General features: G+C 53.5%; 2 protein-coding genes across 2 annotated transcripts; one reads left to right on the top strand and one right to left on the bottom strand.

Annotated features, from left to right (window-relative positions):
* The first annotated feature begins 330 nt into the window (after positions 1-330).
* On the top strand, positions 331-7,376 carry RNF44 (ring finger protein 44). The gene is given in 12 exon segments (XM_034066831.1): positions 331-398; positions 2,771-2,951; positions 3,263-3,479; positions 3,924-4,091; positions 4,275-4,451; positions 4,652-4,813; positions 4,890-4,946; positions 4,948-5,015; positions 5,162-5,249; positions 5,445-5,566; positions 5,673-5,772; positions 5,991-7,376. Coding segments are annotated over 11 exon segments (1,329 nt in total). The 5' UTR covers positions 331-398; positions 2,771-2,844; the 3' UTR covers positions 6,054-7,376.
* Positions 7,377-10,227: 2,851 nt separating this feature from the next.
* FAF2 (Fas associated factor family member 2) lies at positions 10,228-26,727 on the bottom strand. The gene is made up of 11 exons (XM_034067281.1): positions 25,970-26,727; positions 18,613-18,681; positions 18,061-18,195; positions 17,288-17,364; positions 16,009-16,147; positions 14,620-14,705; positions 14,444-14,535; positions 12,870-13,047; positions 11,821-11,992; positions 11,472-11,615; positions 10,228-11,017 (listed from the first exon to the last, which is right to left on the bottom strand). The coding sequence occupies exons 1-11, from the start codon at positions 26,030-26,032 to the stop codon at positions 10,835-10,837; spliced, it is 1,338 nt and encodes a 445-aa protein (XP_033923172.1). The 5' UTR covers positions 26,033-26,727; the 3' UTR covers positions 10,228-10,834.
* Positions 26,728-26,744: the final 17 nt, after the last annotated feature.

The raw sequence follows: 26,744 nt of genomic DNA on the forward strand, positions 1-26,744 counted from the left end.
CCGCCTTCCCCCCACACCCCCAACCCCCCGCATCCTCACCCCCCCCCCCCCGCCAGCCGCGCGCGCGCCCCCGGGGCCTCCGAGTGTTGTGACTCGGTCCGGTGCGTTCCGCTCCCGCCGCCGGTTCTTAAAGGGACAGTCACCCCCGCGACCCCCGGGCCCTCCTCGCCTGCCCCGGCCCCGCCACCGTGGCCCGGCCGCGGAAAACAAAGAGGCACCGGAAACAGCGGCGGCGGGGAGGGGGCCGGCCCGGCGGGAGGCGGGCGGGTGGGAGGGGAGGGAGGGCCGGCGGCGGGGGGGGGGGCAGGCCCGGGCCCGGCGTCGGTGAACAAAGAGCGGCGAGAGGGGGCGGGGGCGCCGCAGCGGCACCGGAGCTGCGGCCCAGGCCGTCGGTGCAGGTAGGTGCGGGCGGCGGCGGGAGCGCGGCGGGGACCTGCCCTCGGAGCCCCGGCGGCACCTGCCCCGGGCGGCGGCAGCGGGGCCCGGCGGCCGCCTTTGTTATTGCTTTTGTTTGGCGCCGAGCACATGGCCCCGGAGCGGCCGCTCTTAAAGCCACAGCTCCCGGCCCGGCACCGGCGGGGGGCGCGGGCAGCCGGCCGGGCGCTGCACCCGCGGTGGGGCTGAGCGCTGCGGTGCTGCGCCCGTCGGGGGGCTCCGGGATGTGCCGCCGTCCCGGGGACCGCGGCTGGGCTCGGGGCAGCGGGGCCAGCGGAGACCCCGGCGGTACTGACGGGGAAAGGAGGTGCCGGGGAGCCCGGGGTGCACGGACGGAGCCGGCGGCGGCGGTTACCGGGCGGCAGGGCTCTCGGGGAGGCGGCGGCGGGCGGGCGGCTCCCCCGGAGCCCGGTGCTGCCCGAGCAGATGGTACCGGGCGTGAGCGCTGGCGCGCTGCTAACTTTGTTCTCGGCAGGGCCCGGGAGCCGCCTCGCCCCCCGCCGCACCGAGCGGTCCCCATGGCTCCGGGCTCGCGGTGCCGCTGCCCGCGGTGGCTGCGGGTGCAGGGCAGGAGCCGGGGGTGCGCCATGTGGGTGCGGGTTGGGGCAGGACGGGGCGCAGCCACCGCCGGCGGGGAACGTGTGCTCGGGGTGCCGGGCCGGGACCTCCCGCATGGCTTTAATGTGCCCTGGGGGGAGAGAGGCACTTTCCATCCCCGAGCCCATCGTTCTGGAAGGTGCCCTGGTACCGTGTGCGCCGGGAGTGAGGATGTGGAACTGAAGCGGCAACACCTCGGAGGCTCCTGGGGAGTGGGATTAACCCTGGAGCACCACTTTAACAGCTCGGCCCCAGCTGCTGGCACGGGGCACATGGACAGGAGTTTGGGGGCAGAATAAAGCACCTGTGGGACAAACCCCATCCCTGAGTGTGGCCCCTTCCCTAGCAGCATGCCAGGCAGGCTCCACGGGGGCTCAGGGTGTGGATTTTGGGGTTCCCCTCCAAAATAACAGAGAGAATAGTCTGTTTTCTGCTTTTAGCGTGGTTTGGTAGGTGGGTGTGAGGTTGAGACCCCTCTGTGTGGCACAAGGCTCACTCCGGTGACTTCCTGCCATGCTTGGTGTGATGCATGTCACCCAGATGTGATGCTGTGGCTTCTCCCTGCTGGGCTGAGACCCCCCTGCCTCCTCCTGGAGCTGAGCAGTGCTCCCCGGGCTCAGGGTGCCCTTCCTGGCCCTGATGTGCCTCTGCCATGTGCACTGAGGAAGAGGATGTGGAACTGAAGGATCTGCTTTGGGAAGGCACCAGCAGCCTGCAGGAGAGCAGGGTTTAGGGGTGTGTGGATTCCAGTGCCAAGGCCATGGCTGTGGAGCTCAAGGGGTGCTGGCAGGGGAGCAGCAGGAGGATGGCTTGGGGGGGGTGTGGACACGTGGGGCGGTGGGTCAGGGCCTGGGGCTGTGTGCCCACTGACCCCTGCCGGTGGGGCTGGCAGGGGAGCAGGGCTGCCTGGCCGGCTGTAGCTGCAGCCTGTCCCTGTGCCCCCTCCATGGCCATGTGTGGTTGTGCCCTGGATGCAGCAGAGTTGCCATGGACAGACTGGGCCAGAGCAGAGCTGTGAGCCCTGCTGTGCCCTGTGCCTGTCGCTGGGGTAGCAGCATCAGTCTGGACCAGCAAACTCTGGAGCCCAGCAAGGGAGAGCAGCCCCTAGAGCAGCACTGGAGCCTGGCTTGGCCAAGCATATGCTGGACCCCAACTGCTGCCATGGTTCAGGTTCACTGTGGGCCGGTGAGCAGCCTGGGATGCTGCTGCAGCCCCAGCGCCCTTCATTGCTTGTGTAAAACAGTGTTTCTCATTCAGTGTCTGTGGCTTGCATGGGGGGTGGCTTTGGCCTTGCACTGGGAAAGATAGTAAATGGGGGGGGGGTAGGCAGGCTGTTCCTAACACCCTTAAGGGTGGCATCCAGCCCCAGGAGATAGGGTGGGTGCAGGTCTAGGTGCCCAAGCAGCAGAAGCTTTCATTGGCATTGCTATCCCTGCTGCAGGAAACATCAGGCCGAGCCATGCACGGACAGTGACACTGGAGTACCCCAGAGTCACTTGTGCAGGTGGCAGTGCTGGGCACAGGAAGGATTCCTGGCTCCCAGTGTGGAGGTGGCACAGGCAGGAGCCGGGCGAGCTGCAGCTCCAGCACATCTATGCCACCATCCCACTGCCCCGGCCTCTCCTCCCTTCCCTTTCCCAAAGCAAGCAGTGGGGAGTGGGCTGCAGTGCCCAGGCCTGGGGAGGATATGGGGCTCTTACAGCCCTAGTGTTGGGGTGACCCAGTGTCCTTCTCGCAGGATCCAAGGTGCTGGTGTCTCACCCTGCCTGGAGCCTGAGGTCCTGCGTGCCCATCCGCTTCCCGACGTCACCAATGCGACCATGGGAACTGGCAGTGAATAGGCGGCCACCCTCTGCCCCTTTTAACCAGCGCCGTTTCTCGGGGGGACCCTGCAGCAGCCCCGACCACCTCCGGCGAAGGTACGGGGTGCGGGGCCCTGTCACCCCTGTGTGTGGGGACACGGGGATGGTTCTGTGCATCTGCTGGGGCAAGGCACCGGTTCCTGGGGGTCTTGGTGGGGAGACTGTGACAGGGAATCATCCTCCTGGCCCTGGGGAGCAGTGATCCCCTTTGTGCTGCGGACACGTGCAGGGTGAGTGGATGAGCTGGTTGTGGAGCTCGATGCCCTCCGCACCTCACCCTGGGAGCTGAGCTGTCACTGACCCGCCTGCGGCCGCCCTGGCCCAGGGGGTCACTCCTGCTCTGTTTCTCTCCTGCGCTGGCCCCGCAGCCCCCCTGCCAGGCGTCAGTGGGGACGACGCGAGCGACCTCTGGCAGCCCTGCTGGGCCAGGATGAGCCCCAGCTGCACCCTGCCTTCCCCCAGCAGCCGCACGGCCCTGTAGATGAGCCCCGCGCATACGCTCTCCCCAGCACGCCGCCACGAATGCTTCACCCGGCCGCTCACCCGCCCCACCAGAACCCATTCATGGTGGATCTGCATGACCAGGTACGTGCTGCAGCCCCCAGTCCCAAAGGTGACCCTCTGGTGGCCCTGGGGCAGTGGTCCTCAGATAAGGTCCCTGGGTCCCATCGGGATGGTCGGTTGCTGCTGGGGGCACCCAGCTCTGAAGCTGCCAAGTGTCTTGCAAGCACTTAAACCTTGGGGTCCCTCTGCCAGGTTGGGTGTACCCAGGCTGGTCCCTGCTCCTTTGGGCTGGGGGCTGTCCTCTCATACTGTTCATGTCACAACTGTCACCATCATCCATGGTGGCAGTGCTGGGTTGGAAGCCATGGGGAGCAAAGAGGGGTACAAAACCCACCTTGAAAGCAGGCTGCAGTGAGTGCCCCTTCTCTGGGCACACCACTGGGACAGCGGTGCTGGGTGGTTGTGTCCTAGTGCCAGGTGCTCAGTATCCTATGGCTGTACCCTGACCATGCCCTTTGTCCTCAGGTGCACCAGGGACCTGTCCCTCTCTCCTACACGGTTACCACCGTCACGACACAAGGCTTCCCCATCCACGCTGGCCAGCACATCCCTGGGTGCAGCACCCAGCAGCTCCCAGCATGCTCAGTGATGTTCAGTGGACAGCACTACCCGCTCTGCTGCCTCCCACCCCCGGTGAGTGACAGTGGGGTCACCCGCAGGGGACAGCCTGGGCTGTGGGTGCCCAGAGGTCATGTGGGGACCCAACCCCACTGGAGTGCAAGGCTCTGGGGGCACGGGGTCTGCTGGAGGCTCTGGGGAGGGGGCAGCCATGCTCACGGTGGTGTCTGACCTCTGTTTTTCTCTTCCCCCCCTCAGCTGATCCAAGCATGTGCCATGCAACAGCTTCCCGTTTCCTACCAGACGTTCCCCCCCATCATCTCCAGCGACCATTACATCCTGCACCCCCCACCACCGCCAGTGCCCCCCCACCAGCCACCCCACATGGCCCCCCTGGGGCAGTTTGTACCTCTCCAAGCCCAGCATCCGCGTATGGTGAGTTGGGGTGTGGGTATGGGCTGGGGACACACTGCACCCCGTGGCCCAACAAAGACCACCGGGGGGGGCTTGTCCTTCTGCAGCCCCCATGGGTCTGAGTTGGGGGGATGGGTGGGATGTCCGTGGTGCCTCCTTGCTGCTAATGACGGGGCAGTGTATTTGGGACACTTCCCCCATCATAACTGTTTTCCCCACAGCCTCTGCAGAGGATAGACAATGACGTGGACCTGCGAGGGGAGCAGCACCCCATTGCGGGCTTCACGTACCCCCCGTCCCATCATGCTCCCACGCTGTCCCCCTCCGTGCCGCTGCATTACCTCCCCCACGACCCACTGCACCAAGAATTGCCATTTGGCGTGGTGAGTGCCTGTCCTGTGGAGGGGTGGGGGGACGCTGTGGGGCTGGCACGGCTCTGAGCATCCCATCTCTCTGCAGCCATACCCCCACATGATGCCCCGGCGGCTGAACACCCAGCGGTACCGGCTGCAGCAGGCGCTGCCCCCCCCCACCGCCTCCTCCGCCGCCCCCCCCGTACTACCCGAGCTTCCTGCCCTATTTCCTGTGAGTACTGGGGGAGATGCAAGGGGGCACGGGGGTCAAGATGGGGGGCACAGTGCCATGGCATTGGCACAGGTGGCTCTGGGCATGCCAGAGTGGAGCTTGGGGTTTGTGGCTCCACACTGACCACCCTGTCCTGCCCACCCCAGCTCTATGCTTCCTGTGTCGCCGACAGCCGTGGGACCCACGATCAGCCTGGACCTGGACGTGGACGATGTGGAGATGGAGAATTACGAGGTGCGTTGGCAGGCATGTGCCATGCAGCAGCTCCCTGTCTCCTACCACACATTCCCACCATCCTCTCCGTGGGACAGTGGGATGGAGAACTGGGGGGGTGTGTGGGGATCGCACTGCCAGGGTGGGGATAGAGCCTGGAGGGGTGCTGTGCCGGGGCATGAGCCCAGCTGAGCCAGTCTCTGCGTATCCCTCCAGGCGCTGCTGAACCTGGCTGAGCGGCTGGGGGAGGCCAAGCCGCGGGGACTCACCAAAGCAGACATCGAGCACCTCCCGTCCTACCGCTTCAACCCTGAGAGCCACCAGTCCGAGCAGACCCTGTGAGTGAGCCTGGCGGGGAGCCTGCTGTGGGGGAACGGGGTTGCCTGGTGTTGGCTGGGGGCTGTGTTACCATGCTGGGGTCGCACTCATGGCCGCCTCCCCCAGGTGCGTCGTGTGCTTCAGTGACTTCGAGGCCCGGCAGCTTCTCCGCGTCCTGCCCTGCAACCACGAGTTCCACGCCAAGTGTGTCGACAAATGGTTAAAGGTACTGCCTGTGCCTTGTCAGGGTGCTGGGGGTGCAGGGCGCTGCCTTGTAGGTGGCCTCTGTACTGGGAGCAGTGGCAGGGTGGATCAGGCAGTCTCGGGAGGTGGCACCCTGTGGGGTGTTTCCAGCCTGTGGTGGTGGTGCTGGGGGGGGGTCCTGGGTGCTGCTGGTGCTCTGGGGTGTCCATTCACTCAGCCCTGTTCTCTCCGTGCCCGCAGGCAAACCGCACATGCCCGATCTGCCGGGCGGACGCGTCAGAGGTGCAGCGGGATGCGGACTGAGGCAGGCGGGTGCTGAGCCGCACAATTCGTTAGAGGACGAGCACGCCGGGCCAGGGGTGGGGGCCGCTGCCCACTGCTAGGGCCTGACCCTGTGCTTACCCCCCCTCCCCAAAGCCTCTCCTCGGATGTGGTGAGCATTGAGCAGTACGGGCTCCCGGCCAGCCCTCCTCCTCCCTGCCGGGCACGGACTCGGCTGCGCTCCCGGGGCCCGAATCGTGTTGTGCTGGAGGCAGGAGGCGCGTGGCCGTGCCCTCCGCGCTCCAAAGACGCTATTGTTGCTCCATCACTTTCCAGGTCTTTGTACTCCGTTAGGGAATTAGCGTTTTTCCCTTTGTCACCTTTTTTTTTTAATGGTAGTTTGTTTCCCCCCTCCCCTGGTTCCTTTTTCTGTCGCGTTTTTGGTTCCGTGGCCGTTTGCCCCAGCGGCTCCTCCCCTTGGCGTTGCTCATGGAGGACGCGGGGAGGAGGGAGAAGGGAGCGCCGCGGATTGATGCATCCCGAGCCGCAGTGCCAGGCCGGGGGCAGCCGCAGGAGGTGGCCGAGGTCGGACACCAGCAGCCTCGCGGTGTGGCCGGGGCAGGATCGCCTCCATCCCTGCTCCGCACACAGCCCCTCTCCCACCTCGACTGCCCAGCGGAGCCCTGGAGTGTTGTGGCTGTTTGGGGTCTTAGCCAGTGGGAGGATGGTGCTGGCACAGCCCTGGCCCCTCTCCCTGATCATTCTCCCATTCCCAGCAGAGCTCCTGGGGCTGGGCCATGGCGTCCTATGATGCCTGAAGGGGGAGACCCGGCCCCATCCTTGCAGCCACGGGCACGAGGTGTCCGCCTGGCCTGCAGCTCCTGCTGCCGTTTTCTCTATCCCGCTGCCATAGATTGGAATAGCCCCGTGCCCCGTCCTGCTGGCTGGGCGGCTGGTGCAGGGGAGCCCGGCCAGGGGCCACGGGGCGGGGTTTATCCATAACCTCGTAGTGTATTTTCAGTGCTACCCCCGGCCCTGCCCCAGCTGGTGTGGGGGGCAGCTGTGAGCATCCCCCCGCTGCCATATCTTCCCCCATAACCGTGTGGGGCCGGGCGGTGTGGGGCCAGGGGAGATGCCGCTGCCCGGCTCCAGCCATCCCGCGTGGCCGTGGTTTTGCATGATTCCTTAGTGAGGAGGGTGACAGGCGGGGGGTGGCGTGAGGGCCGCCCTCCCCTCGCGGCCTGGGAGCCTCCGAGCGGACGCCAGCCCTATGTAAATGTTCACAAATATGCATGCATGTCTGACCAGCTTGGAACGTGGTCTTGGCTACGTGTAGCCGGCTGTGGGGTGAGGGGGGTGGGGAGAGGGGTTTTTGTGCTCAGCTGATACTGCCATGCACTGTACTGCACATGTCCGCAACGCCACAGCAGGACCGTGAGACTTTTCAGGGCCGTCCCCGCGGGGTCTGCGCCCCTCCGAGCGGGAGGCGGCGGCATGTGCAAGGGGACGGGGGGGAGGGTGGCGGGGGCCGCTCCCCGCGGGCCGGGGGCCAGTGGCGGGGCTGGCCCCGGGCAGCGGCTGGGTGCGAGGCCGGGGGCACATGGAGGGGAACGGGACCGCGCTGCCCGCGCTGCCACGCCATTGGTCCGGGGGGGCCTCTCGCCAATCAGCAGGTCTCCGCTCAGCCAATCGGGTGCGGGGGGGGCGGCAGGCGGTGTGTCGCTATTGGCCAGCTCCCCCTTGCCTCCCTTCCCCAGCCTTGGCGGTCCCCATGTGCGGAGCGTCGAGGCCGATGGCCCCGTCCTGGCGCCATGAGCTCCACCGCGGGCACTGGCACCGCTGGGCTCGGTGCCCCTTGGGCAGGACCCCGGCCCCCTCCCCGTCCCTCACTCAGTGACTGATAACCAAAGGAGTCCCCGTGCCCCCCGGAGACGCCCCGTGTCCCGTCCCCCCCCATTCCTCCCCTCCCGCCCTCGCGGTGCCCAGGGAGCCAGGAAAGCCTTACGGTCCTTTGACGGCGACTCGAAAGCTCACAGCTCGTGTGCTGCAGAATTTATTCCAATGAGCAGCTAAAAGTATCATTTAAGAAAAAAAAAATAACAAAAAGAAAAAATGACAAAAAAAATACTAAAAAACAATTATTTAGGGTGTTTGTGATTGCTGACTGCGCTGTAGATACCACTGTTTACCAATGATTTCCTGTGGTGGGATAGTGGACTGTTTACTGTTCTATTATACCAGTCCCCGGGCCCTCCGGTGGGACCCCCGCGGCCCCCGCGGCTCCCCGGAAGGTGCTAGGACGTGTGTTCTGTGTTAGAAAGTTTTTATATATATATATATATATATAAATATATATATATAATTTTTTTTGCTCTGTTACTTGCACATTTTACAGTTACCTCATTTTTCCCATGTATGTATTTGAAAAAAGGCTAATATATAGAAAAAAAAGGTTCTTAAAAGCTCTAAAAGTGTTTGTTTTTTTTCCATTCCATTGGAATCATATTGGTTTTGTAGCATTTAACATAACTAGTATGTTGTATTATATATATGTGTATTATACTGATTGAAATTTTTAACAGATTTGTACTTTTTTTAAAATGAAAGTTGCTAGTTCTGCTTGACCAAGTAGTGCAATCATTATTTTTTTTAATGTTGTGGCTGATTTTGAGAGGGATATTCACTAATAAATGTATGATGTATACCAACACGCTGCGCCCCTCCTCGTCTCTGTGTGCGCTGGAGGGCTGAGGCTGGGCTTATGCTCTGTTCAGGGATGGGGGTCCCCAGGCCATCACTTAGCAGGGAGAAGAGCCCCAGAGAGTGGGTTTGGAGGAGAGGCCTGGAGAGACAAGGGTGGAAGCATGAGTTGGCTGGGTCATAGAATGATGGAATGGGTTGTGTTGGAAGGGACCTTAAAGCTCGTCCAGCTCCAACCCCTGCCACGGGCAGGGACACCTTCCACGGGAGCAGCTGCTCCAAGCCCCTGTGTCCAACCTGGCCTTGAACACTGCCAGGGATGGGGCAGCCACAGCTTCTCTGGGCACCCTGTGCCAGCGCCTCAGCACCCTCCCAGGGAAGAGCTTCTGCCTAAGAGCTCATCTCATGTCTCCCCTCTGGCAGGTTAAAGCCATTCCCTCTTGTCCAAGGCCCCTCTCTAGGTTTCCTGTAGCCCCTTCATGCACTGGGAGCTGCCATAAGGTCACCCCAAAGCCTTCTCCAGAATGAACAATCCCAGCTCTCTCAGCCTGGCTCCAGAGCAGAGGTGCTCCAACCCTTGGATTATCTTCATTGCCCTCCTCTGGACTCACTCCCAACAGCCCCACCTCCCTTTTGTGCTGTGTCCCCTTTGCTGCTAGATCAAAAGAAGGATCTTGATCCAGCAGCACAAAGGACCCCACTCATTCTCACATGGAGATCCTTTAAAGCTGCCACCATGGGACAGGGCATCCTCCTGGGTGGCTCTAGCAGCAGCCAAGGTGATCCCTGCACACTGTGGCTGGGTATGGAACCAGCACAGCCAGGCTGGCCCCAGCAACCTCAGCAGCCCCAAGATGGCACTTCAAGCAGAGGGAACAGAAACATCCACCACACCTGCAACAGCTCCCCAAGGATGAGAGCAAGGCTGCTACTCCCCAAACTGAGCTGCTCCAGAAGGCCAGAAAGGGTGAAGACCTCTTTGGGAGGAAAATGAAAGGTCCCTTCTTGTTAAAAGAGCCTGTAGCCAGCAGGGAAGTAGGGATGCTTTACAGCTTGCAGAAATGGTGGGATGGAGAGAGCTCCCTTCTCCCTTCTGTGCTTCATGCTGGCACAAGCACATGGCTGCCTGTTCAGAAGGGTGACCAGCAGGTAGGAAAGGGACATGCTGCCACCCCTCTCCCTTTGGGCAGGAGCTGACAGCACCATTTCTCAGCCCTGACGAAGGCCCAGGGGCAACAGGCTTACACCAACTTTGCATGTTATCTTTTCACCTCAAACTTGAATGCGAAGGGTTTACCCAGCCCTAGGAGCAGAGAAAGGGCCATTTCCCTCCTCCCCAGTCTCAGCCCAGAGCTCATTGCCACAGGCCAGCACTAGTACCCCTGTACTGTGCACGCTCCTGTCTCACACAAAAGGACCAGTTCCAAGGCCAACAGCTGAGGTGCAGCAGCTGGAACCCCCTTCCCTGGTGCCCAGCTGGGGCAGGGGGCATAGGCAGACAGCATTGGCACAGACATGCTAGAGGCAGAGTTTATTACACTACGCAGGCTAAGAACCCTGGACAAGACCCCACACGGGTAAGAATCGAACCAGCTCTTTATCAAAAAAGTTAATAATATAGTCAACCCCCTTCTCCTTTGGTCATTACAAAGCAAGAGAAATATTAAAAGGAAAGTTATTTATACACAGAGGGAAGCTGAAGAGATTCTGTCCAGCCCTTCCCACCCCACTCCCAGCACATTCACGTGCCCGGTGTTCCAGCTGGCAGGAGCAGCAGTATCAAAATCTTCACGAGATGTTCAGGTTGTTGGGGTTTTATTATTACTGTCATCAATAAAAGCAAGAATTCCCAAGAGCTGCCATGCCTGGTCCGCCCCAGGGAGGATGGAGGGGCAACACCAGCTCCCCTCCCTCTCTGCCCTCCAAGTGTAGGGGATGGCTGTGCACGGGGGTGTGTGAGGCCACGCACACACACAGCCTTCCTCTCGCCCGTGCACACACACTCAGCACAGGCCCACGTGGTCTCTGATCCCTCTTTTTGTACGCAGTCATTTAAAAAAAATATTGTATTATAATAATAATATGAATTTCTCTTTCCATGGTGTGGCTGCTGGAAAGAAGCGTCAATCGTCCGTGAGGTCCTGCACAAAGAGGACTTCCGTGTGGCTCAGTCCGGCCTCCTGCAATGTGGGGGGGTTGGGCCACTCCTCTGTGGGGAGGCAGGGCAGGACCCGGCGAGGGAAGTTGGCCTCAATCTGGAACTTTTCAGGGCTTTCTTTCAAGGAGAACAGGAAGTCGTGGATCACCTGGGAAAGAAGCACAGGAATAACTGCCAGCGAGGGGAGCAATGACACAGCCAGGCTGCAGCCATGGCATCTCATGGGGGAATGGTACCAAATTTGCACCATCACTGCACTGCAGACATGAGACAGCCATTTTCTTAGCGTGCATGAAACGGGACATGTCAGAGCACCTATGGAGTCTGGACATTGTTTCTGGCTCTCCCTACACCATTATTTAATAAAGAACCACTAGAGGCCCAGGAGAAGTTTCTCCCATTTCCCCTCTAATCTCTTCTAAGCTGGTGGGTCCAGGGCCCACAGTACCCTCCCCTATCCAGGAACAACTCTGCCTGCTGAGGGTCTTGGCAAAAGTCACCATTTGGCAAAGTCCAATGGAACCAAAGCTTTGCTGAGTCACCTGGAGAATCTCTTGACCCTCATACCCTGAGAAGCCCATCAGCTCTGCCCCCAAGCTCACCGTCAAGGACTGTGTGAAGTGGAATCGCCGCTCCACTCTGGAATCATTAGGCAGCTTGAAAATGATCTTGACACTGTCTGGGTCATCAGGATGTGGCTCAGGGGGAAGGCATTCCGACTTGCGCTCCTTCTCCTCCTGCAGTGTCTGCAAAGGGGAGAGCAGGGGCAGTGAACTGGCCTCTGTGCTTGTCCCTTGCAGCACAGCCAATCCAGGGGGCTTTGAGGACACTCAAGCCCTGATCAAGACAAGCAGCTCCAAGACAAACCCTACTGCAGGCACTGCTCCTACACAGCATGAGTACCCCGTACCCCACAGGGCACAGCAGGCCCTCCAGCACTCCCACTCTCACCTGCCGCCGCCTCTCCTCTGCTAGTTTTTGCTGCTGCACTTCCTCCTCCTTCCTCTTCTTCATCTCCCGTTCCTCCTTCTTCTTGCGCTCCTTTTCCTGGTCCGCACGTAAGGATGCAAGATATGCCTCATCCTGCTGCTGCCTCAAGACTTGGGTTTGGTTTCTCTCTTCCCTGCAGACATGAGCAGGGAGCAGTCAGGGCTAGCAGGGTCAGGGCAGACCTGAGGGTGCCAAGTACAGCCTCAAGCTCATAGGAGCACACACATCAGGTAATGCCTCAGGAGCACCACAAGCTCTGGAAAGGGAAGCAGGGTTTCCACATTCCCAGCACACAGACTGTGTCCCCTCAGCTGAGTGGACATGAGCTGAACACAGACAATTCCTCACCCACTGCAGCATGACAGAGCGGACAGCACATAACAGTGCCCAGGATTTCTGCCTCATACTTGAGGCTCTTCATGGTTTTACCTCCTCAAGCCAATTCTTTGCACAATTCAGAAGCCAGAAGCATCAAAACACTACTGGGTCCCCACAGAAAGCATGGGGCAGAGGAGGGGCAGGCAGAAGACTATAAGGCAGCACCCTACTTTGGACACAGTCTACAGATCCCACAGAGTTATCACGGGCTGGAGCTCCTGCTTGTGAGGCACTACCAGAAACACAGTCAGAATTCAGGACAGCCATCCCAGGCAGCAGCTCTTGCTCACCAACTGGCTGCAGTACTTCGCTCCAGCTTGGCTTCTACCATCATCTGAGCTTTACCTCCAAAGCTCCAGCATGCTAAGGGTCTGCTCCAGCTGCAGAGAACAGCAGAGCACTCACAGCCACCTTTCAGTTGTGGGCAACACATCCAGCTCCCTGGCTATAGGGTGATCTATATTTATGCACCAGTGATCCCACTGGGAAGAGGGGAGCCAATGGGATATGTTACAGAACAGGAGATAACAAGCTGTTTGCCTACAAATAGTGTCTGGAGGGAGGGCAGAACAGAGCAGATCTGATCCTGCCTCCACAAGGCATGCATAACTGGAGCTCAAGTCCCATCATACCTTTCCAGGCGTTCAGACACCAGGTATGTCTGGTTGGCATCCATGATGAACATCAGTTGATTAATGAGGTCATCAGCCTGGATAAGGCCTTCCAGCCGCCCAACTACTGTCATCCTGCGATCCTTCAGCATGATCACAGCCAGGAATGGGTATGTGTTCTCTCGCAGAGCCTGGGAGACTGAGGAACAGGCACGACCATCACTGCCCCATCCAGAAGGGCCAGCGAGGGGAACAGCACAAACATTTCCCATCACCAATGCAGCTTCCACAGCCACCATCTCTTATCAAGGCACAGGAGGCCTCAGCCTCCATTTTGTCAAACTAAAACCTATAAACCAGCAAAGGGAGGAAGTGGCTTGGAGCATAGAGACCGAAGGGGGAAAAATAAGCTTTCAAGTGACCATAAAGGTTCTTGGATTCAAGCAGGAAGGAAGTAAACTGCTCTGAATGTCCATTCAGAACAGAACAAAAAGCCCCGGCCTTCAACTGCAGGAAAAGAAACACTGGTCAAGCACAGGGAAACACTTGCTGAGATGATTAAGGGTGGCCAGACTCTGGAAAACACCATCGTGGGCAGATGACAGTGCCCATCCTGGACGTTTCTGAACAAATCCAAGTTGGTCTTGCCGGAAGTGGGCTCTGTCTTGGGGCAGGGAATGAAGCAGTTCAGGGGCGTTTAAGGTACTGTTCACCTATAGCTGCTGATCATCTGCTCCTCAAAAAAAGCACAGCACAACATGCAGCTTGGAGCAATGATTACCAGTGGAGCCCTTCAAATGAAACCAGAGCACCCCATGGATTAAATGAAAGGCCACAATCCCTTCCAGCTCTGTTTTCTAGGCTGTGACTCCAAAGCATTGCAGCAATGAACCAGCAGTAAGTAAAAGAATCTCTCCTTAGAAAGCCACTCTTTCAAGGAGTCCTTAGCTGGTAGCTGAACTATGAAGCTGAGAATGACCCAGATTTAGTGCTCCAGAACTCCTGGCCTGACCCTTCCTGTTTCACAGCAGGAGACAAGCAACACAGGAGACATGAACAGAACTTGGGAAAGGCTCCATCTGCAGCAAAACCCTACCAGAACACTGGCAGGCCAGGCAGCAACAGCTCTGAAAGAGTACGTAAAAGGACCTCACTGAGGACTTCTGAGGAGACAGAGAGACTGGGTGTGGAGTAAACATGTCTGTCTCAGAAAGGGAAGAATGCACCTAACAAGTCACTCCTGGCTTCAGGCATAACACCAGCCAGTGTTAAGGGCACAGCTTGTCAGATACTTGTTTCTGCATCAGTTTAATCCTCAGCACACACCCACTAACTCCCATTAACAAGGCACTGAAAGCAGCCTGAAGGCCCACAACAGAGAGCACAGCACCAGGGCTGCTCAGAAACATACAGACAGTGGAGGCAAAGAGCAGAAGGTATTTTCCTGGCATCCAAGCATGTATTTCCCCGTGCAACCCTGGAAGCTCTTGTCTGCTTGCACAAAAACCAACCGTGCATTTAGCACACATTTTGGTGGAAAAGAGCATTTGACTTGTCAGGAGGGGACAGGTAAAGCCCAAGAGGGAAACACTCACCTCTGTATCCCTCTGGTTTGTTGGTTGAACAAGCCCAGAAGAGCATTCTGGTGTTTATGAGGGTGATCACCTCAGGTACGCACAGTGTATTGCTAAGGGATGAGAAGAGACTGTGTGAGCGAAGCTGCATTTAAAGTGGCAAGATAACCTTTTGGTTCTAACATTTTCCTACCTACCGGCAGAATTCATCCGTGTCTTGGTGGTCATCTCCATGAAGATAAACCAACAGGAAGCGCAGCTCCCGCTTGGCATCATTCAGTGCCTTGGCAGAAGAGCAGAGAAGGTAACGTTATAGGGGACATTACAGGAGCTCTAGGCAAGGGGAAAGCAGCATCCACAATGTGGGACATAGCTCCACAACATTTACCTGGGCCATTACTCTGCCATTAGCATGGCTTTAATGAAGCAACAGTGGAGGATGAACGGGTCAGCCCTTCTGACTAAACCCTCATTTAAGAGGGCTACAGTGGTGTTCCCTCCCAATCCTTTCAGGAGGTGCCTTTGGAGAACACTGAACTCGGAGCAAAACCACCCCCCCGCCCTGCCAGACCAGCTGCAGTGAAGAACCCTCCATCTCAGTCTCCCAGCAGCCAGGGATGAGCTTTCCACTTGAGCCCATATAGAACACAATCTTCAGACAACATCAGATGAATATGCTACTAAAAAAAGATAACTTAATAACACTGCAGTCCCCAACAGAGCAAAAGGCAAACAAAAGAAAACCCCTTTTTGCATCTACTGTTTCTGGATTCCACAAACCCATTTCTGAACTAGACCATTTCTTAATGGGAACTCAGGATAAGTGCACAATAAGCTCCCTGTTTTACTGGCACTGAGTTTTGGTAGCCTAACCATTCCATGGCTATTGAAGTTTGGATTCCAGGCAAGACAGAGGAGCCAGAAGAGCTGCGGAGGCATCATGCTCCATCACTGTGCAGTGCAGAGCAGATACAGACTCCACATTCCTCCCTAGCATGCAGGAAGCAGTGCTGATCCAACTGTCTGCGGGGATGCACTGCTGCAGGAGGTCCTTCCCTCAGCCAGGCTGAGAGAAGCTGCAGAAGAGGCAGCATCCACTGAGCATCCCTCTTTTACAGAGGGCACCATGAGTCCAGGTCTAACATGCAGAACTCTCATTGCCCATGGGGGCTCCCTCTCACAGTTTTGAGGTTCTACTCCAGATTCTGGAGTTGCTTTGTAATACAAGCCCAGGCAGTCAATCCCAATTTGGTGAACAGAAGGACAGGCTCTGGCATACCACAGTTTATAAAAACAAAGGCAGCATTACAAAGAATAGCTGTCAGCTATAGGGCTGTACAGACGGTTGAGGAACACTCAGAGCAGCTTTGCTTTCCAACTCTGCAGACTCGGCATACCATCAAGCCTGGCAGACACTGTTTTTTCAATACACTTGCTCCCTAGCTCTCCAGTACCCTGTTAAAGTCTGGGGACAAACACTAAGCTTTTAGATAAAAAGTGATTTTGCCAGGTAGGCCCTGATACTGTCTGGCAAAATCCCCACTCTCCATCTCCACAAGATCTATGCACCAACGTGTGACACTGACCTGGCTGTAAGTTCCCTGGTAGAAGACAGGGTGTATCCTCCCATATTTTTCCTCAAACATATGAATAAACGAAATAATGTCCCCCACTGGGTCAGTGACCCGACTACGAGGATCAGGGCGTATAAAACGCAGAGCAAACCTAGGAAAGAAGCAAAGGACACTGAATTCAGCTTAATGACTTTCTGAAGAATAGGTTTTCTTTTCCACAGAGCCACTGGTATTCATAAGGGAGGAAAAAAGTCACAGCTGAGACCCTTGAACATTTATAATCATAACCTAAACTGCCACCTGCTGCAAACTGATACCACTGCTACAAAAACCATCCCACAGACAAATATCATCTCATGCCATCAGTGTATATCTGAATTCTGTGTGACTGACAATTTTGACTTCCTCTGAAGCATCAGGCAGAAGCCATGCCAACACTACGAGGTTTGAAGAATTTAGCCGAAGCTGGGCTGTTAAAAGCCACACAGTTTTGTCCAGGTAACTTTGAAAACTACATTTCTTCTATTCCAAGACTAACAATTCCAGAATGCAAAGAGCTGCAGACAGAGAACATTACACCAGGAGTCCAATGCACACAGAAGCAACAGCCATTCCTCCAAGGCTGGAAAAAGCTTCATTGCAAGCGATGTATCAATGTTACCTGGTTCTATTGATGTGCAGAAATTACACTGAACTTTGGAAAAGTCCTTAAGGCAAAAAATAAGTAATGCACCAGAGGAAATGGCAAAACCAATGCAGATGGCAGGACTGGGACGGCTTGATATTTACATGTCAGCATTCCCTTTTCTCTCCAACGCTGTGAGGATGAACTTGCCCTTCAGGGCAGTAAATGGGGAAGATGCAATACACACTGAAGGGAAAGCCAGAGGTATTTACAGTCTGGGTTTTATCAAACACATGGATTAGGGCAGGCTAACCTGCAGCCCAGCCCAATGGGACATCATTCTGATCAAGCTGTTTGTCCAAGAACACTGGACAGTTTGATCCTGTTTTGCATTTCCTTTGCATGGCACTCTAACTGTAAAGCCATATGGAGTTACAATTCCAATTCAATATTTAATTTACAGAGCTGCAAAATGCTCTTTTTCTCTACAATAAAGATTATTTCTTACAAAATGGTGTGGAAACATTACAAGGCTACAGATAAAGCCAACTGAGTAAATAAATGGAAAAATTTGCCATTAAACATCCAAGTCACAGAGGTGCAGCCAAATCCAAGCTTGTGTGTCTTGATGCAGTCAGCACATGAGTCAGCACAAAAATTACTTACCTAAATATATCAAGTAATGTGTAATAGGTGAATCGGAATGGAAGCATTATGAAGTAGTAACCCCATCCTAACAGGCCCTGCAATTACAAACAAAGGATCAGAACAGTCTCCACCCCAGGAACAGACCTGTTAAAGCTGTCCCCCAGCATCAAGCACACATGGGAACACCAGTGCTCCAACCACTGCAAAGAAGCTCAGCAATATTTATGGCTTCAGACACACCAAGTCACATGTAAGTGACAGACCTGGTTCATACAGAATTTAACGTGAGATGTCTAAAAACCAGCATCACTATTCAAGCAGCAATGCTTTTGCTCTGCACTAATTTTCTTAACTGTACAAAGGGATTAACAGCACTGAGTCTAAGAGGTATTCATGCAAATCTGTTTGTGAAACACTAATGCAAGTCACTGATACTGTATTGAAGTTAATATACATTTTAGGGGGCTCTATAAGATAAAAAACCTATTATCACTCTACCATATGAAGCAGACAATCTTTTGTTCCAACTGAACTGATCAAAAAGCTTGACTACAGCACAGCAAGTCATTCTATGACACAAAGGATGTTGTTTCATAGTGTGAATCACACCACAGAGAAAGTGCCCACAGCAGTAATAGAGGCTGAAGCTCTACATTTTGTTTTCAGAAGGTAACATATTTAGAAAGGAGATAACAGCATACAATGAAAACAACTCCTTTCCCTGCTTGCAAGTTCTGTTGTTCACAGAGTCACTCAAGAATCTGGACAAAATCCACTGTAAGATAACTTGCCCTTGGTTGTGGCCTTGAGACAACATAGCTGTAGATCCTGTGGTCAGCTGTATTGACCTGCAACGGCCGGGATGGAGGAGGATTAAAGACACTTGGGACACCTTCTTGTTCATTTAGTCGGTCCTGTACAGCTGCCTTTGACACAAAAAGAGCAAAAGGAGGCTTTAGACATTTAAGCATGGCAGAAAATATGGTTTTTTTTTTATACTCTGGACACTAACAGCAAGTACAATTTGTCCATAGCCTCAAAGCACTGCATAAGCTCAACTCATTACAAACTATAACCACCGATACTCTCCCCTGGACAGAAACCCCTCTCCATGGCAGCCTGTACAATGCTACAGAACATGTGCCAGTCAAGTGACTGTTCACAGCCATAACTCTGCTGTGTGTGTGTTCCTGCAACCAGCATCAAGATACTGTTATAAAGAGCTATTAGTGTAAATTTAGGGTTTGGCAAATTAAAGCTTACCAGTAGGGCTCCCCCTCCCCAAAGCATTCTCCACTTAACCCAAGGACTTGGAAACTGCTACAGATTCTCTGAGGAGGTACCTCTATGTTCCAGTTGTGCTGTTCCAATGTGTGACGACACTGGTCCATGGACTCTATGCCAGTTAGGTCCTAAAGGAGGAGAATAAAAGCAGGTTTAGTGGTGGCCATGGTAGTGTTTATAGCTGGACTCAATGATCTTAAAGGTCTATTCCAACCTAAACAATTCCATTTTCTAAGGCGAGTGCCAGGGAAGTGCTGTATTTTTACTGTTCTTTCCAACACATGAGCACAGACAGGAGTTACTGCAACACATTGCCACAATACTCTAAAGTGCTCTGCTCTCAGTTTATGAGCAGAGCAACCTGAGCCAACCCAAATCCATAAGCACACAAGAGACCTCAAACAGGCCTTTGCACTCTTCCAGCATTAGTCAATTGTTAGCAATACCCAAGGTCTGTTACTACAAATGCACTCAGCCCAGTCTAACCTAACATTGCCCACAAGTTTCACTCTGAAAGGATATGCCCTCAAACACCATCACAAAGCATCAACATAAAAGGCAGGCAGAGCATTTCTGAAAACACAAGATGACCATTACTTCACTCACTACAAGCACAAACAGAGACTAAACCCAAAATGAGACACCAATGAAGGAGTTTTCCCACATCACAGGGCATGCTGTAGTAAAAACATTTAAATCCAGTCCAGCACAGACAGGATCCAAAGCAGAATACACAGCCCAGATACACTGACAGACCTCAGAGACACTGGGCTCTCACACCAGTGTTTGGGGAGATGCATTTTAACCCCATGCCAATCAGAACTTCTGTGCAAGAGATCAAACAACAGTGTTTGTTATTACAGGAAGCCATGTCAGCACCCCTTGAATGGAGACAAATCCCTGCTGCAGTGAACATCTCTGTCACTGTGCCACAGCAACACATCTCTCCCCACACCACTTGCTATGAGGTGTTTGAACAGACATTTCAGATCTGTAAACCTCACCTCTTGCCACAGAGCCAAAGCACTTCCATGAGAAAGCCACAAATGTGATGCCACCCTTTTAATAATCCTCTGAACCCATCAGTGAAAGCTCATTACAGATGACACCATTAAGAGTGCTGCAATTTTGAAGAAAACTGCTTTTATTTTAAATTAAACTAAGTTTTGGTTTCTTTTTTAAACTGGGCTACAGAAAGCCAAGGAAACAGCACTCTCCTCAGAAACAGCTATTCAGATGGCACAACCAATGACAATAATTGTCACAAGCAGCGTAACATTCAACACAAAAACGTGCCGGTGATGGAAGGAGAGTGCTGAAATGTGACCATTTCTCCAGCAAGGTTGTTTTTGACAGGAGAACTCCACAGATTCTTAATGCTCCATGTTCTCACCTGGCAGATTTCTCTCCAGACACCATCCCAGGCAGCTGGTGTAACCCTACAGAGGCTGCAGCTCCCTAGACGGCTCAAGAAGAGACAGCAATAGCAAACCTATTAAATTCTGCTCTGTATCTGCCTCATTCCTTGCTCCATTCAAAAGCCCCCGGGGCAGTCTGGACAAACTGACCATTTCAGAATGCACTGAATTGTTTTTTCTACTGGAGAAGGATGCTGCATCTATTCCCTTCCCTACCCCCATTCATACATTCCACATGCTATTTCCACCCAAGTAATGCAGTGGACAAATGGCCTATTCAATCTCTGGGCTCAGTTCAAACTTCTGAGCATTTCTTGGCTTCTTTTTCATGAAGTCTCCACAGATTTCTACCTTTCACCCAACCTACTGGGCAAACACCATTGTTTCATTCTGCTGTACAGAACTGGACTGTTCAAAGCATTGCTGACATTCACTATGCTATTGGAGCTGCTCAGAAAAATGCACTTCAAGTCATTGCCCGGTGGTATATAAAAATGTATTAAAACGTAAGTCCTTGCAAGGGAGCACCTCGCAAGTAAATTTCACAAAAGAAATAAAGCTCAGGCACTCAGCTGTTGCTGCCAGAACACCTTCATTTATTGCTCAGCTTCATGATTTAGTGCTTTAGTTTAACTGTTTTTCTTTCAAGATGTGCTTCACCGAGTAAAATTTAGACTTCGTGTTCTGACTTTTTTACCCCAAACTCTAACAGAAGCACTCCATCGTTCTGGTAGAAGGGCATCTTAAAAGGCACCTACAATTTACTCAATTATTTGATTCTACAAGTCACAGTCTTAAGTTTTTTGAAGCTTGGAAAGTCTCTGATCAACATTCCTGAACATCCTGGAAATTCTGCTGGTGTCTGCAGGATTTCTAAGTGTCCTGGTTTCAGCTGGAGTAGAGTTAATTTTCCTCCTAGTAGCTGGTGCAGCACTTTGCTGTGGCTTTAGTGTGAGAATCACACTGGTAACACATGGATGTTTTAGATGTTGTTATGAAGTGCTTACACTGATCAAGGACATTTCAGATTCCCATGCTCTGCCACTGAGCAGAGGCACAAGAAGCCGGGAGGCACAGTCAGGAAGCTGAGCCAAACTACCCCAAGGGATATTCTGTACCATAGACCACCATGCCCAGTATAGGAATTGAGGGGAGTTGGCTGGGAGCCACCAGTCACTGCCTGGGGACAGGTTGGGCATCAGTCAGCAGAGGGTGGGCAACTGTGTTGTGCGTCACTTGTCTTTCTTGGGTTTTATTGCCCAATTTCTGTTGTCTCCCTTTTCACTACAATTATTATATTTTAGTTTATTTCAATTATTAAACTGCTCTTATCTCAACCCCTAGGTTTTACTTTTTTCTGACTCTCCTCCCCATCCCACTAGGGGAGGAAGGAGTGAGCAGCTCACGGTACTTAGCTGCCAGCTGGGTCTAAATCACAACAAGCTCCAGAAACTCATTTGCACCATTGTTTCTAAACTAACAGAGCTTCATGGCTGAACATTCTCTCCTTTTTATATTATGCAAATGTTTTAGCAGTTTTAGGTCAGAAAGCAGCACCAAAGCAACAGCCAGGCAGAACTATCAACATGCACCTAATGAGGACCAAAGCACTGCAGCATTTGCTCAGTAGGTCCGAGACAGAGCACAAGGCAGCAAACTTCACCCCTTTCCCATCATCATTACAGCAACGGGAACACTGCTGGTTAGCTGGACAATGGCAGGTCTCTATAGAGGGGAATCTACTCTTTTTTTCCCCTTAGCATCTCAATACAGTTGCTCTCAACAAGGAATAGAAGAGACAGAACCAGCCCAGCAGCACCATGCCTTATGCTTCTGCCTCTCCTGATCAATGAAGCTGCACAATCAAACACTGCAAAGAAAAACCTGCCTTTGTAAAGGCATCTTAAACTGAACACCTTTTTGAATGTTACTTTGACATGCATCATAAGACACACTACAGTTCCAGCCTGTTCTGGAAGACACATATGGGTTCAGAATGACTTGCACCCAACATAAGGAACTGCAGAAAGACTGTTCAACTGTCAGTTGAACAACACTTGCTGGGAAGCACTGATACTGCTCCTTATCCTCCTTTTGTACCCCGTTATCTCAGCACCTTCTACAGCCACTGCTTCACCTTAACCACAGACACAGATCAGAGACTTGAAACACCACATCACTTCCACTGCACCAGTTACAGCATTTCTGGCGGTAGCTGCAAACTGCATTATTCACATTAGACAAAGGAGCATTTCCTTAGTACCATTAATGCTAGGGGACTAAACAGTATCTTCAAATCAGTAGCTACTGGTTTCCTACTGACTGTAATCTCTCATTAAAGAGTGTATCTTAAAGACTGTATCTCTTAGACATAGTAAGCAAGAAAAAGATAAGCCCCCCCTTGGGTAAAATTAATCCCATTAAGCTAGCAGCCTCACGTCTTCAAATAAATTAAGATGCGAGCTCAAGAAAATGGATAATATTCCAAAAACAAGATATTAAGCACCACAAATGCCAGGAAAGTTCAACACTGCCATCTCAAGCACCTCTGAAAGCAGAATACTACCTTAAAACATACTGAAGCTGCTGCTGAATGTAATAAATGCATCTCTCACCTTTGAGACTGCTGAGAATGCTGCAATCTTCTCAATAACGTAGTGGAAAACAAAACTCCATGTGCTTCAAAAGCACACAAAGTGGACAAAGGTTGTAAACTGGACTTAGGAAATTTCCCTCTGCAGATACACTCCTATGTTGAAACACCGAGATGCAAATCCACAGGACAGTAACTGGCACCGCTCTTAATTCCCAACCCACTGCCAAATTCCAAAGAATTGTGTTTCCAGGGTAAAGAACATCTGACTTCAAGCAGGAGAAAGCCTTTATGGAGGGAATTTCTCCTTGTGTATTACAGCCAATGCTTTTGTGAGGGTTTTGATCGATACACAATACACTGAATAGGAAAGATGCCTGGAGTTTGTCCCCTCCTTTCTCTTCAATTTAGAGATTTTTTCAGTGCTGAGCTTTTAGTTTTCCCCAGTTGAAGTCAGAGATGGTATCATGAGTGCTAACTTTGCCTTTGTGAACAACACTCCATTACTTTATATTAGCATATTAGAACATCAGACACCAGCCCAAGTGTAATGGGCGCAGATCAATAACAAGATCCTACAAAAGCTGCTCTGCCCTTTCCTCCATCTCCCAAATGGAGCTGGATTCTCCACAGCTTTCTTGAGCTGTTCACATCAAGTTTCTCTCTACAGATGTCAACATAGACAAATCTTGGCAGATAAAAAATTTAGATGCTTTTATTCCTTTACATTAGTCAAAGCTTTGGCAGCAAATGGGAGGCTGAAAGCGGGCAAGAGTGAGTGCGCTCTGCTGCTTTTATTTCACTTTTAGCCCAATTATCTCTCCATAGAGCTACATTTTCCCCCCTCCATTAACCTGCCATCACAGGGTGGCAGACAATTGCCCTAATCCAGCCCCATGCACAGGAAGAGCAAGTTGCTGCTTTCACCCTTCTGCCAGCAGAGCTGCTTACATGAGCACTACCAACGCACATCGAGCAAACATCAGTGGGATTCATGAAAAGCAGGTATTCAAACTGTAACCCCAAAAGCTCTGGCAACAGACAGGCCAGCAGGCATCCACCTCTCTGCCTTGGGAAGAGTAATTCCAGCAGAACTAGGATAAACAGTGTAAGGCAACAGGATTTTCATCCAGAACAGCTGTTTGCTGGGTGGATGGCAGTCTACAGCTCTTGCTCAAGGCTTCCCATTTAAGTATAGCACTGCTGAGAGCCTTCTGCAATGGCTCACCTCATCTTTGTTATTTATCCCCACTCCCTTCTCTTAGTCCTCTCTCCTCCTTTATTCACACAGCAGTGACATGCCACCTTCTGCAGAAGTACTAGGCTTTGCCACCACAGGGTATTGTACAAATCACATATGATAGTGCAGCACAACAAATACGTAAAGTTATCTTTGAGAAATACTTTAAGTGCTCACTGTAAAGGCAACAGGAACCTTTGAAAGGTTTACAAGCCACCTGAAGCAGTGTTTTGCAGCAACAGCAATGTACAAAGGATTTTAGTGAGCCTTAGCCACCCCCTCCAAACAGCAAATGTTTTTTAGCAGAATCCACCTAAATGAAATAAGAAATCTTTTGCAGGTGGGCTGATTTATTCTATCTCAAAGAAACAAGCAGGACTGAGCCCACACCTGACTGAAAGGAAGTGCCAAAGGAGAAGGAATCACAAGTGCAGCCTATCATTAGCACAGCCCTGGTGAAAAGCTAATCTCATATACACCACAAGACAGAGGAATGAGGATCCAAGGATCAAACACCTTCTGGACTTGATCTTTTACATCAGGCTGTGGATGACACCTGTCTTCTAACTGAAGATTTTCTTCCCTTTGTGGTCTAAGGAGCATTTCCCTCCACTTCAAACCAGGGTTCAAGAGGAGCTGGACTAGAACATGAATCTCTCCTCCTGACTCCTGCTTCCCCTGCAGCCTGCTGCCCATGGCAACACCAGGTAACACACGAAAACAGGATTCTTCAGTTTCACAGCTGCCCACAGAGTTTTGAAAATAGCAACAGGGACCCTGATGAGTGCAGCTGGTCCCATCCATCCACATTCAGGAGATTAATGAGCACTGATACCTTACAGCAAGAGAATGGGAGCTGGAGGACAGCTTTTGCAGAGATGCGCAGCATAAGCTCAAACCTCCTGTACATACCAGGGAAAAGGCAGCACACTGAAAGCAATGTTAACATTGCTCTGCCTCCTTAGTCTGCAAGTTAAGATTGCCCAAAAAGCTTAATTTGCAGTAAAGATTTAGAGGCTATATCCATAAGAAAAAGTTTCCTCACAGCTACAGTCACAAAAGAACACTGCAGCACACTGGCTCCTTCCAGACATTGCTGAATCCCCGTGGCTTGGAGGTAAAGGCTTGGCAAGATCTGTCTGGAATTGAGAAACCTGCACCTACCTCAGCTGAGGGCAGCGGGACTGGACGCCTCTTGAATCCCTTTAAGCCCTGTATTTCTACAGTCACATCCCACCAAAACACTGCAGATTAGTCTTTAAAAAAATAATATGAAGCTACAAAATGAGACAAAACACTCCTGAAAGTCAGCACTGTGTTTGTAAAAGAACTCTGCAACCCAAGGAACACCAGGATGCCCTACAATTCAGAACCCCAGACACCTGAAGATCATTTTCATTACTCACATGTTTAATCACTTCTCACTGAGCAGCCTGAAGTTTTCCAACTCCACAGCACTGTTTTCTCCACACTAAACCACATCTACAGATTGGTTGTTTTAATTACTCTGCTACTGAACAGCCCTGAATCCTTGGCAAGCCAAAGGTTAAGCAACCCAGCCCACGTTAATGCAGCAGACAGCAAGATTAGATCATTAGAATCCTCAGTGGCCTCCCCCCAGCAGAGGCATTACCCAACCATGAGGGATAAAAACAATTTTCTGAGAAACCACAGCGCACAGAAACTCTCTGGCTGAGCCTCTCACGGCTCCACAAAAAGCTCCTCCATTCACCAGTGACGACAGGAAAGGGAATTTTTCAGACTACTTAAATAAAATGGCCGGGATTTACCAAGGCATTTTTCCCGTGTGGAGTTAATGAGGTTTATTATTCAGCAGTCACTTCCTGCCTTCCCAGTTAGCGATGACAGAACCATCCCTAACGAAGCACCCGGGGCACGCATAGCACCGGCCGCACCTCAGTGAAGCCCCAGCCCGGCAGAGCCCGACACAAGAGCTCCGCTCGCCCTCGTCAAGACAGGGACCGTGGGACGCTCTCCTCTCGCCCCTCACCCAGGCCCGGCGCGACAACCCCGCGCTCAGCTCCGTGCTGGGCCTGCCCCAGCTCCCAGTGAACGCCGCTCCCCCAGCCCGGCGGAGGCCGGCAGACCCCCAGCGCCGGTGGGACGGGTCCGGCACCGCCTGCTCCGCTCCCGCCAGCCGGCACCTGGAACTGCAACAGCTTCTCGGTCTGCTCCGCCGTCAGCTCCCGCTCCTCAGGCGCCGCCATTTTGCTGCCGCCTCTGACCCGCCGCTCCGTCACTCTCCGGAACTGACGTCTCCACCGCCCGTACTTCCGCCCCGGCTCTAGAGAGCGCGCGAGCACTCAGTGCCGTTACGAAGCCAAAGGCGTTTTATCTGTCGTAACCGGAAATGCTGACCGCGCTCCGGAGACACCCGAGGCGTTCTCAGGCCTATCCGGAAATACCCGAACCTCATCAACGGGGCTGGGCCGCGCTCGGGTGTTCCCGATGGGCGCACGAAGAGTTCTGAAACGTGCCGAAAGCCGTTCAGGCGTTTCCGGAGCCGGCCGGGATGGGGGTGGCTGCCTTTAGCCGTGGGAGCGGGTCCTGCTAGTGGAGCCTAGAGCCCAACGGGGTTGGGGGGGATGCAGGCTGGAGCCCCCCGAACGCTGCCTGTCACCGCGGCGGCTTGCCGGCCACCCGGCGGGGCCTGCCCGGACACCCCCCGCCCCGCCGCCGGTTCTAGCGGCGGCAGCTCCACCCAAGATGGCGGCCGCCAGTCAAGATGGTGGCTGTGAGGGGCGGCCAGCTCCCGCCCCGCAGAGCTACGGGTGCGCGCCTGGGTGGTGAGGGCGCCCTGGGACCGCGGTCCTGCGAGCGTGGGGAGAAGGGACCGGGCTGCTCCGCCCCCCCATGCCCGCAGCGGGACCGCGCCAGCTCCGGCCAGCGGCGCTGCAGGAAGCTGCTCTCCGGGAGGCA

The sequence above is a fragment of the Melopsittacus undulatus genome, chromosome 10, assembly GCF_012275295.1.
Source record: "Melopsittacus undulatus isolate bMelUnd1 chromosome 10, bMelUnd1.mat.Z, whole genome shotgun sequence".
NCBI lineage: Eukaryota > Metazoa > Chordata > Aves > Psittaciformes > Psittaculidae > Melopsittacus > Melopsittacus undulatus.